General features: G+C 46.4%; 1 protein-coding gene across 1 annotated transcript in view; it reads right to left on the bottom strand.

Annotated features, from left to right (window-relative positions):
• Positions 1-3,265, bottom strand: part of LANCL2 (LanC like 2) — a 47,157-nt gene extending 43,892 nt beyond the window's left edge. The window contains exon 1 of the mRNA XM_038562626.1: positions 3,047-3,265. Coding sequence (XP_038418554.1) covers positions 3,047-3,250 — 204 coding nt within the window. The 5' untranslated portion in view covers positions 3,251-3,265. The remainder of the gene's footprint in view (positions 1-3,046) is intronic.
• Positions 3,266-12,939: the final 9,674 nt, after the last annotated feature.

Below are 12,939 nucleotides of genomic sequence, written 5' to 3'. Positions count from 1 at the left end.
AATGTCCCTATGGGTTAAGAATTCTTATCGATACATGTCATTAAGACTAATAGAACAAGGCTAAAAGGAAACAATTGTATTAAAAGTAGGCTAAGAAAAAGCACAATGTATTTTTTTTAATAAGGAAAGATATGAAAAATAGGTTTTTTGTTAAAGAAAACCAGTCTGTGTGTGTCCTAAAGTAAAATGACAGGTTGTTCCAGAATAAGAAAGAGGTAAAACCTGAATGGATGAGAAGGCTGTGGAAAAGGAGTCTTGGGAAAGGAATTTTTTGTGTGATCAAGTGGGCTAGGGCTGGAATGAATTTAAGTCTTTAAAGAAGGAGTCTAAATATCAAAAATACACATGCAAAATTAGAATTTGGTTTTCTCCCTGTTAAAAGGACATGCTTTCCTTGGACTGTTGGGTCTACAGAAAGGATGTGAAAGGTCTGTTTTTATGTTTTAAGTAATCGGTCCAGAAAGCAAAGACTCTGTGTCTTACCAAAGTAATTTTTTGTGCTTAATGTTTATCTGTAGCAGGACTTTGATTACTTGCAAGAATTGAGTCTTCAATATTACAAGAGTGAAGTTTTGTTCCCCACTAGGTTACCTTCTGGATTTGCCTTTAAAATCGTCTGTTGTCCTTTGGTTATGTGAACCACTAAGTATTATTTCATAATGATCTGTGATCCTATTAATCTATGTTCAAAATTTCTGACATTTTGATAACTTTCAAAACCAAGTTCTAAATGGTGTCTTTGACATCAAAACAACTTAGATTTCTCTGAGGGTCCCTGGAAAATCTCAAAGGATTTGTCTCTCACCTTGTAGGAGAGGTAAAAGTAGATATTTTTATTTGTTATGTTAAATTACATGGGAAGCACTGACAAATAAATGATGATAAACCTTTTTAGGGTAGGTAAGGGCCAAGGGGAGGCAGCCCCAAAATGGGCCACTTTGGCATGATGAACATTTTGAGTTAAAAGTAACCAAAACTCAAAACTCAAGGGGTGGCTGGGTGGCTGGGTGGCTCAGGTTTTGATCCCAGGGCCCTGGAATGCAGCCCCACCCTGGGCTCCCTGCTCAGCAGGCAGTCTGCTGCTGCTACTTCTCCCCCAGCTTCCTCCACCCTGCCATGCTCTCTAATAAAAAAGAAAAAAAAAAAAAAAGTAAGCAAAACCCAGCAGATACAGGAAAAGCTCTGCCTCCCTCACAATTGCCTACATTTTCATTGGAAAGGAGAGCCCATGGGGATCCCCTGGGTGGCTCATCGGTTTAGTGCCTGCCTTCAGCCTGGGGTGTGATCCTGGAGTCCCCGGATCGAATCCCACATTGGGCTCCCAGCATGGAGCCTGCTTCTCCCTCTGCCTGAACAAATAAAATAAAAATAAAAATAAAGGAAAGGAGACCCCATAACAGGAAGAGAGCTATGACGAGACCTCCCACCCTTTTACCTAAGGAACTTATCTGCCTAATAGGGCAACTTTGTTTTTCCAAACATCTCCTTTAGCTTTCTGGCAATGGCTTTTCTTCCCCTTGGTGTCCTCAGACAATCCCCCCCTCCCCCAACCTCTGCTTATCTCATATAAGCTTCCGTTGCCTCACCGCCTTTGGAATGTCCTGTCTGCATGGATTCCCTGTAAGTACACCTGTGAAATTTGATTTCTCTCCTGTTAATCTCATGTCAATTTGATTCTAAATCCAGCTCGAAGGACCACAGGGCGACGGAAGGTCTTCCTCCCCAACAGGTGTAGGTGTAGGGATATACGGACCAGTACGTCCAATTACCCTAAACTGCCTCACAGCACGGAAATAATCACATTTCTTTATCAAATGAGTTCTCGTCCCATCTTTTAACCATGGTCACTTTTTCAGTCTTTCGTCATTTACAGTCATGGATTTACTCTGATGCTTTTGCAACCGTGCTTCGTCTCCGGAGAAGGTCTGAGGGTACAAAGCCTAACCAGTCGTCCAGAACACAGATTGTACAGGACTTTAAGATCGTAAAACGTAACTAGGTAAGATTTTCCAGAACTAATGGGAAAAAAAAAAAACAAAACAAAAACCAGTATGCAGACAGAACAAGAATTAACAACACGGAACCAAATGAATGGAGGATGATTATATACATATATATTTTTTTCCAGGCCGCCCAAGTGGCCCAGCGGTTAAGCCCAGAGCGTGACCCCAGGGTCCCGGGATCGAGTCCCACGTCGGGCTCCCTGCGTGGAGCCTGCTTCTCCCTCTGCCTGTGTGTCTCATGAATAAATAAATAAAATCATAAATAAATAAGTAAGTAAATAAGTAAATAAATAAATAAATATATTTTTTCCTTTGCGACTTTTTTCTTTGAAACAGTGCTGATTCCTTTTTTTTTTTTTTAATTTTATTTTTTCCTCTCCAGATTTAAGAAAACCTCTTTCTTTACTCATAAGCTACTTGTGACTGCCGGTAAAAGTACAAAATACATAGCGAAGCGGGGAGAACTAGGACTAGGAACACCAAAAAAAAAAAAAAAAAAAAAAGACTTGGAACATCGACGTTAGTGGAAAAAAAACAAAAACAAAAACAAAAACCGAGCCCCCTGCAACCTAGCAGGTGATCGTGTGCTCTTACCGGACCCGGGCCGTCGCGCGGACGGCCCCGGAGTGCCTCGGGCCCCACCCAGGGAGCTTCTGCTCCGACATCCCGCGGCCTCGTCGTCGGCGCCCACGGCCGCTCCGCACCACCCGGCTGACGGGGCGCCCGTCCGCGGCCGCGACGCCGGAGGCCGCGCCCCCCAGGCCCGCGCGCCCCCGGCGCCCCCCAGCCCCGCGCGCATCTCGACGGCAGCAGCGGCAGGCAGGCGGCGGCCGGAGGGACGCGGCGGACGCCACCCAGCCCGCCTCGGGGAGGAAGGCCCCGCGGGTGCCGGGCGCCGGGCTCCGGGCTCCGGGCTCCGGGCGCCGGGCGCGGGGCGCGGGGCGCGGGCTGCTGACGTCACGCGCCTCGGGGGCGGGGCCGGCGGACGCGACCATCGGCAGCCCCCCCCGCGCGGCCCGAGGCCCCGCCACCCGCCGACTCACCTTTCCGTCGTCGCGAAAAGGGAGGCCGAGCTCGTCGGTCGCGGGCGGGGGGCGAGCGCAGCCCGCGTCCTCGGCCCCTCCGGTGGCGGGCCCCGCGGAGGCGGCGGCCTCGTAGTCCGGGAACGGGTTGCCGAACGCCCGCTCCTCCATCTCCGCCTCGCCGCCCAGATGGAACTTGAGTCTCCTGGACATGGTCTCGCCCATCTCAGCCGCGCGCCGCTTCCCCGGCCCCGGGGCCGCGCGGTACGGCGGGCGCGCGGGGACAAACCTCCCGCCGCCGCGCTCCGGCCCGAGCCCCGCGCCGGCCGCCGGGGAGCCCGCGCTCGGCGGGGCGGGCGCTCCCGCCTCGGAGGCCGCCAGCTGCGGGGGCGCCTCTGCGGGGGGCCGGCGTCGCGGCGGGGGCCCGGCACATCTGGCGGCGGCCCGCGCGCCCCCCGCCCCCGCCGCTGCCCCCGCCCCCGCCGCTGCCCCGCCCGCTGCGGCTCCGGGGGCTCCGGGGGCTCCCGGGGCGCCGAGCCCGCCCTGCGCTAGCAGCCGCCGAGCGATCCGCCGCGTCCTCGGGCCCGGGCGCCGGCCGCGCGAGCAGCAGCCGCAGCAGCCCTTGGATGGATGGCGGGGGGGGGGTGGGAGTCTAGGAGAAAAAAATTACCCTAAAGGAAAGACTGTCAAAGCCGCCCACGACACTGCAAGGATAGTGCCTCCCGGGGGCAGGGGGGAAACACTGCGTCCTGTTCATCCCGGGTGGGGGGGTCGGAGGAGGAGCCACAGGCCGCTCCCCCCCCCCCCCCCGCCACGTCTCGTTTCAGCCCCTTGGTTTCAATAGACGGATCCTCGGTAGCGGGAGGTGAACGTGGAAGCATCATCGACCTCAAAGATTCCCGCAACCTTGATCGCGGGGGGGGAGCGTCACCTGCCTCGTGAAAGGACTCAGCAAACAGACCTTGCGGTTTACGTAACTGTGGACCGAGCCCATGCAATGATTTCTTTCTCCTGGAGGGGAATATCCTCCCCCCTTCCTCCCCCCCAACCACCACCACCCCTCCCCATTTAAATATCCGATGCAATAACAAATAGATAACAAGAAGATAGTTTATGCCCTACGGGTTACAAGTCCGTGCGGGAGAAAGGTCAGGGTTACGGTATAGGAGGATAAAGATTTTTTTTTTTAATGGAACCAAGCAGTATATACCTTAGTATAATGAAGAGGGATGCGATGGAGGAAAACACTGTCCAACAGGAAAGGACACTGGCTCCCCCCCTCCCCCAGCTGCACAAGGCCCTGCAGGTGAAACACCCCCTGCAGATGGGAGGGAGGACCAGGGGCGAGTACAGTGTAGGAGGAAATCATTCCAATGGGGTTTTTTAAGCAGAAGGATCCTGGGAGTTCAAGGAAACTGTCGTCTAATAAAAGTGTGCCTGGGGGATCCCTGGGGGGCTCAGCGGTTTAGCGCCTGCCTTTGGCCCAGTTGGCCCAGGGCGTGACCCCAGGGTCCTCGGATCGAGTCCCGTGGCCGGCTCCCGACGTGGAGCCTGCTTCTCCCTCTGCCTGTGTTTCTGCCTCTCTCTCTCTCTCTCTCTCTCTCTCTATGTCTATCATGAATAAATAAATAAATCTAAAAAAAAAAAGTGTGTGTGTACAGCTGCATCCCTGTCCACTTTGTGCTCCATCTCCCTGTCCTGGGGTCCCATCCCTGAGTAAGGGAAATCTTGCTACTCCCGATTTTCATGCTTTCACCTGAAGTGAATGTAGTCCTCTAACTACTGATGCCCACTTGCCTTGGGGACCATAACCCTCCCACCTCAGGGACTTCATAGAGAAGATCATCCACGGCACATGTTCCCCGAGGCCTGTGTCATTTAGACCAGAAGGCCACAGGCAGGTGTGGCAGAAACGGCCACTGCTGGCTTTGCTGTGGTAAGGCTGGTGACCTTTGCTCTCTCTCACCTATTTGCTGTCAGGTGAAAAGAGTTTTTCTTGACTCTTCTTCGTAGAATTCGGTGCTTACCTGGGGACAACCGTTGGCAAGTCCACAAACTAACCCCAAGGACGACCAATATATATTCAAGGACCCAAAAATTCAAAGGCAGTTTAAGGAACTGGCGTGTCTTCTTAAATATTGTCTGAGCTGCAGGTCTGCTGTTAGCGGAGATTTCACTTACGCTATTTTGCAGAGTTGTGACAGTCCTTCCTTCATGCTCCTGTTTTTCCTGGAGGCTTTTTAAAAATAACAGGAGGTGTGGGGACTCATTTTGCTGCCCTTCCAAGCTGCGGGACTGTCTTCCTCTGGTGGCCACGCTTTGGTAGCACGGACTTGGAGCAGTGCCTTGAAATGATGACTTTTACTTGCTTAAGGCCAAACCAGATTCTTAGGGTGTCCTTCCCCACTCATCTAGGTAAGTGAGCGGGGACAGTGCAAGGATTAATGTCAAAAACGAACAGCTAGGAGTGGTGAGGACAACTGGCAATTACGAGCAAAAGAATCTAGCAGAGAGGGGAACATCTGTTCACCTGGCTGATCCTTGGACAGCGCTCAAGGCTGGGAACTCTGAGAGGGCCCAGGGAGTGAGTCTTCCTCCTGCAGGAGACAGGTTTTCCTGGGAAGGTGAGCAGGGCTGCAGGACAGAAACTTCCAGGGCAGCGTGGATGTTGGCAGAGGGCCAGGTGAAGGAGATCTATTGGGTACAAGTAAAGTCCCAAGGTTTTGTTTGCTTGCCTTTTGATTAATTAAATAGCTTTTTAATTTATTCTTCACTTGTGTGTCATAGGACAAGCTTTTATTTATTTTTTTGAAAACTTTTATTTATTCCTGAGAGACACACACACAGAGAGAGAGAGAGAGGCAGAGACACAGGCAGAGGGAGAAGCAGGCTCCATGCAGGGAGCCCCACGTGGGACTCCATCCCAGGTCTCCAGGATCATGCTCTGGGCTACAGGCAGTGCTAAACCGCTGAACCACCCGGGCTGCTCAGGACATGCTTTTAGATTTGTCTGTGTTCCTAAGTCACTGACTGAGTCCTCCAGTCCTATATGTGTTGGCCAGCACTGCCCAAGCCTCCGTGGAAGACCTTTCCTTTGGGAAGTACAAGGGGAAGCCCCAGTAAAGTCCCTTCTTCTTACACTGCAGTTCCCTTTTGAGGTTGCCCTACACTTTGTCCATCCATCAGCATCCAGGTCATTGGCTCGTTGGGGAAGAAACAGGCTTGCCCAGGGGTACAGAGGAGAGATTTGCTTTACCCTCATTCTCTCTGATACGTAAGATGGCACCTTCCAGCTGCAAGCCTTATATGTGCTACAGCTTTAGTTTAAGACAAATTTGATCCCTTAAGCCAGTAACTGGTGCTCAAAGTATCATCAGAGGCCTTTTGGGGCAGCTTTTCCTGATTTTTAATTTTGAGAGCAATTTAATATGTTAACTTCAACATACAACTATATTCTGATATCATTATTTGAAATATAAGGAAATAGATCCTCACAGAACCAACCAACAGGCCACGAGGTTTTGTCCTTTTCCTTTTCTTTCAATTTAAACACATTTGTACTATGATGTAAACAAACAAGGTAAATGCCGTGAATGTGAAAGCTGCAGTTTTCACTCTACCCCATCTAGAACCCAGGGGAGTGCGTTAGAAGTGGTAGTCATCAGGATAGCGTAAAGAATATAGTCCATAATATTGTAATAACTGTATGGTGACAGATGGTAGCTGTATTTATCAGGCTAAGTGTTACATAATGTATACAATTGTCAAATCACTGTTCTGTGCACATGAAACTAACATAGCATGTCAACTATACTTAAATAACAACAACAACAACAAAAAAACCCCCACAAAATCGATTAGGTAATATCATGAAAAATTGGTTTACGGTATCAAAACTGCCTAATTAAATTTCTTTTTTCTTAATTATCAGAAGTCTCATATTTTCTCCTGTTTCTTCATTGTATTTTATTTGAAATCCATCACCGAATGGGAAATTTTTGGATCATCAATAATCGTAGCACACATTGGGGCTGTCTTTCTGGGTGTGAAGGTTTACTGTAGATTTGCTGCAATGATCTTTAACATAAAATCTTTGTGAATTAGATAAGCAATTGCAGCTCTTTTAGCAGCACTGGTGACTCCTGAGATCCACTCAGCTGGTACTCTGGAAGTCAGATTCACTGCTTGCAAGGGTGCACACAGGACACTGAACACAAGTAGGCTTAGGTAGACAGTGGAGACAAGATGTGAGAAGAGCTCCCATGCATTCTTTGCTTTTTTTCACTACCATTCTCCATGAGTGTACAGTGGGTTTTCTAAAGGCAACATGACATAAGATGTCATAGCAAGCAGATTTGATAGAGAAGCAAATATGAGGATTTAACTATCTTCTCTTTGCCAGGTATAGAAAAAATTCGTAAAAAATGTAAAACAATGCCACTTGTGCTGTTTTTTTTGGTTTAAAAAATAGCTATCTTTCATAAAATATGTTGTTCACATTAACCTATAGCATGTAATTTGTTATGTTGCCAAATTTAAAAATAATTAAAATTTTTCAGTACTTCCAAATTGGTACATATTAATAGATATTGTCCATACAAAAATTCTTTAGGATTCTCAATATATTTTAAATGTAAAGGGATTCTGAGGCCAAAAGTTTAAGAATTACTGCTTTCAAACCTATGGAATGAGAGAAGATATTTGCAAATGACATGTCAGATAAAGGGCTAGTGTTCAAAATCTATAAAGAACTTATTAAATTCAATACCCCCAAACCAAAAAATCCAATTAAGAAATGGGAAGAAAGCATGAACAGACATTTCTCCAAAGAAGATGTACAAATGGCCAACAGATATATGAAAAAATCCTCCACTTCACTTGGCATCAGAGAAATACAAATCAAAACCACAATGAAATACCACCTCACACCTGTCAGAATGGCTAAAATTAACAACACAGGAAACAACAGATGTTGACGAGGATGTGGAGAAAGGGAAAGCCTCTTCCACTTTTGGTGAGAATGCAAATTGGTCCAGCCACTCTGGAAAACAGTATGGAGGTTCCTTGAAAAGTAGAGCTACCCTATGACACAGCAGTAGCACTACTGGGTATTGATTCAAAGGATACAAAAGTAGTGATTTGAAGGATCACATGCACACCAATGTTTATAGCAGCAATGTCCACAATAGCCAAATTTGGAAAGAGCTGAGATGTCCATTGACAGATGAATGGGCAAAGGTGTGGTTATATGTACATATACCATAGAATATTACTCAGCCATCAAAAAGAATGAAATCTTGCTGTTTGCAATAACATGGATGGAAGTAGAGGGTATTATGCTTAGCAAAATATATCAGTCAGAGAAAGACGAATACCATGTGATTTCACTTATAGGTGGAATTTGAGACAAAACGAATGAACATAGGGGAAGGAAAGGAAAAATAAGAGGGATGCCTGGGTTGGTCAGTGGTTTAGTGTCTGCCTTTGGCTCAGGCATCCAAAGGGATCCTGGGGTCCTGAGATCTAGTCTCGCATCGGGGTCCCCACAGGGAGCCTGCTTCTCCCTCTGCCTGTGTCTCTGCCTCTCTCTGTGTCTCTGAAGAATAAATAAATAAAATCTTAAAAAAGACAAAAGGAAAGAAAAAGAGGGAGGAAGGGAGGCAAACCATAAGAGACTCTCAACTCTAGAAAACAAACTGAGGCTCCCTGTAGGGGTGAAGGGTGGGAGGATGGGGTAATTGGATGATGAGCAGTAAGGAGGGTACTTGATGTAAAGAGCACTGGGTGTTATATGCAACTGAGGAATCATCAAATTCTACCCCTGGAACTAATAATACACTTGAAAAAAAAAAAAAGGAATTGCTGTCTTCAGCAAGCTGTTCCATTAGGCACACTTCATTTCAGAGATACAGCGGATACTGCAAAGTATACCTGGCAAAGAGCACTTTCCTCACCTGCTGTTGTCTGGTGTCATTTTTACGGTGTCTCCCAATGGCAGCTCACTTATTTTGATATCATTTATATAATTATTTGCTTTATGGAACTCAATTTATGACTGAAAGGTGATGATCAAAGAAAGGCTAAGTGTCTTTTCACACATGTCAAAGGAGAGTTAGAGGATAATGACCCAAATTTTGTGCCTCGTCGTGGAAGTTTCAATAGATTTAAAGCTTGTGCTGAAATTCAGAATGTAAGTTGAATGCTGGTGCTTACACTATACTAGTAGAACCCAAAAGCATTTTAGATTTTAATCAAGTTTAGGTTCTGTAAGCATTCCCAGGAAGAGTTGATGGCGCACTGGAGACCACCTGTTTCTGCTTTTGTCCCTTGGTGGCTGTCAACATGAGTTCTCTGCGACACTGTGCCTGGTCTAGTGGGGTCTGCTGAAGAGGTTCTTAACAGAGGAGGGCTTGGTCATCCCTTCATTTGATTTCTATAGGAAATCTAGTTTCTCTAAGAATTAGTGAGGATTTAACTTGTTTCAGACTGAGGGACAGACAGGAAGGCAGAAAGGAACCAGAAGTTGCTTAGATCCCAGGAAAGGCTATGAGGGAGCAAGAGGCATTGGTAAGGAGCAAGCGCACACGTTCTGCAGGACTCGGTCTGGGCACTGCATCTCATGCGGGCTTCTGTGGAACATGAGGTCAGGACCTAAGGTGGAATGAGGAGCTGAACTTAGAACACTGTGCTTATGAAATGCTGGTAACTAGATTTCATATGGGAGACTTATACTAAAGGTTTGTGGTGACGCTATCATCTCTATCCTAGTCTCTTGCCGAGCATGTGTCTGTGGGGCACCTCTCCTCTGCTGTCCTTCTGGAACCTGGCCTTAGGAGAAAGGCCATACTGAGAATGCTTTCCAGGCAAGGCCTACAAAGGCCAGGCTTTCTAGGCAAGCTCATCTTGAGTGCTCCTAAATATAAGAGACATAAGGATTTACTCAGATAAGAATGTAAAGATACAGCAGGGATCTCACTGCTGGAGTTCAGGTATCTCTGAGAAGGTCTGGGGACTTGCAGGCAGCCCCAACACGATGCTGTTTGCAAGAGTTTATCTTCTCTTTACCCTCTGAGAGCCAGATATAACCATCTGGCCCAGGAACAAAACTTCAGTTGTTTGCAGGCAGGGTGTGATTCTGAGAACAATGTGGGATTGGGGCTTGTCCTCAGCTCAACCCGTGATGGGTGGTAGAAAAAGAGAAAGTCACATCGAAGGGAAAATGGGCTCTAGCAATCCTGTGCATTTCCAACTGCATTTTCTCCTTCTTGCTGCAGACCAGACATATAGCCAGTCAGGTGGCAGACACAGTGTGATGCCCTGCAAGGTAGAGGCAGCACTCTTGGGAGCTGATTTATTCATGAACATGGGAGACATACTATGACAACTCCCATATATTTGGGAAGGGTCAGTTTGCAGTTAATGAGCCAGTGAAATATGAATAACTACTGTTCATGTGACCTTATTCACAAGATGGGGGGATCTACCCTACGTGGAACACAGAGCAATCACAGAGGTAAGGTCTTTCTGGGAAAAAATACAGTATTTTTTTGTTAACGAATATGGTGAAATAACTTCTCTACTCAGATGGTTGCTCTGCCTCTATATAGAAAATTTTTTCCTTAGCTCTTCTCCATGCAAGAAACAGGCCTCTCCTGATGCAGGCTGAACCTCATTTGAGACAGCCCTCCCCACCATTTCATTTATGAAGAAAAAGTTGACTAACTAGTTAACCCCCTGACTTCCTAAGCAGATAATGACATGGAAAGCTCTGCCTCCTACCCTACACATTGCATTCCATTTATATGAACTACTCAGGATAGACTAATCTATAAAGACAGAAAATGGCTTAGTGGTTGTGTGGGACTTAGGCAAGTGGAGATTAGGAAGTGATGGTTAGGAGGTACAAGGCGTCTTTTTGTGACAGTGAAAATATTTTCAAATTGGTTGTGGTGATAGTTGCACAGCTTTGTGATGTACTAAAAACCGCTGAGTCATACACTTTCAATGAGTGAATGATATGGCATATGCATTACATCTCAATAAAGCCGTTACACACCAAATACAATGGAGGGACTGATAGCCAATTCCTAGTAGCAGAGTGCTATGATCCCACTGTCCAAAATTATAGGTAAAAAAGGACTGTTCTAACTTGCACTGTGTGGGGTAGGGAGACTCAAGACACCTGGGCTCCATGTTGGGACACAGGTTTGTTATTGATCATGCCCAAAGAGAAGGCTGTGAGAGTAGGCATTACGTGGCATCATTCAAAGTGCTCTGATGTGGCCCACATGAGATTTAGCAGGGTGATGGATAACATAATACCTCCCTAGGCCCTTCCTCGGAATTTTCTAAGTTCCTCTTCCATCCTAGGATTGGTGAAGGCTGGCAGTGCCATCTGGGTGGGGAGACCCAAGCCCTGACAAAACATACAAGGGGCCACTCTCATTTCTTTTCTTCAGAGCCCTTGCCCCTGCAGGGTAAAGACCAGATGCCCCTTGAGCTCCAGGAGTAGTAGCTGTGGTGTTTTCCTAGGGTCCCCATGCCTGACCCAGATTCTAAAAGAGTGTCCTAGAGAGTGATGAGACCACAAGAATGATGCTGATACACTGATGTGGGTGATTCAAATTTTTTATGTAAATTGTGACCCTGTAAAACACACCCTAAAGGTATACCCTCCCCAACCTCAGAAATAAGGTTAGCGGAGAAGGAGGAATGTCATGGGGCTCTGTCACAGACAATACATGCAGTCAGCTGATCTTCAACAAGGGTGTCAAGAATATACAATTTCTCTTCCAGAAACGGTGCGGAAACATGATAGCCACATGCAAAATCTTGTACCGTACACAAAAATCAACTCAAAATGATTGATGACTCAAACATAAGACCCAAACTGTAAAACTCTTCAAAGAGAACAGGTAAAGAGCTTCATGACATTGATCTTGGCAAGGATTTCACCAATGTGACACCCAAAACAGGCAAAAATATCAAAAATAAGCAACTAAGGCTGTATCAAACTTAAAAGCTTCTGTACAGCAAAAGAAACAATCACCACGTAAAAAGGCAAACTATGGAATGGGAGAAAAATATTAGCAAACCATAAATCTGATAAGGGATTAATTTCTAAAATATACAAGGAACTCCCACAACTCAACAGTAAAAAATTAATAACTTTTATTTTTTATTTTTATTAAAGATTTTATTTATTTACTCATGAAAGACACACACAGAGAGAGGCAGAGACACAGGCAGAGGGAGAAGCAGACTTCACGCAGGGAGCCTGATGTGGGACTCGATCCTGGGGACTCCAGGATCACATCCTGGGCTGAAGGCAGGCGCTAAACCGCTGAGCCACCCAGGGATCCCAATAACTCTATTTTTAAAATGGACTAAGAACTTGAATAAAATAGTCAAATTCATAAAATCAAAAAGTGAAATGGTGGTTGCCAGGGACTGAGGGAAGAGGGAAATGGAGAGTTAATAATGAACAGGCATCATGTTTTAGTCAAACAAAACGAATAAGCTCTAGAGAGCTCCTGCACCACTTTGTACCTGTAGCCAAAAGTAATACATTGTACACTTAAAAATTTGTCCATAAGGTAGAGCTTGTTAAGTGCTTTTTTCACAATGAAATAAAAACAACAGGGATCCCTGGTGGCGCAGCGGTTTGGCGCCTGCCTTTGGCCCAGGGCGTGATCCTGGAGACCCGGGATCGAATCCCACATCGGGCTCCCGGTGCATGGAGCCTGCTTCTCCCTCTGCCTGTGTCTCTGCCTCTCTCTCTCTCTCTCTGTAACTATCATAAATAAATAAAAATTAAAAAAAAAAACACAACAAACACACGGTATGTAGTTCAGTTACGTCTCCCCTATAATTTGTGTTGTTAGCATGTTTACATCGTCTACATATGTTATAAA

The sequence above is a fragment of the Canis lupus genome, chromosome 18 (assembly GCF_011100685.1).
Source record: "Canis lupus familiaris isolate Mischka breed German Shepherd chromosome 18, alternate assembly UU_Cfam_GSD_1.0, whole genome shotgun sequence".
Taxonomy (NCBI): Eukaryota; Metazoa; Chordata; class Mammalia; order Carnivora; family Canidae; genus Canis; species Canis lupus.
The sequence above is the reverse complement of the archived record's forward strand: the minus strand, read 5'-3'. Positions and strand labels throughout refer to the sequence as shown.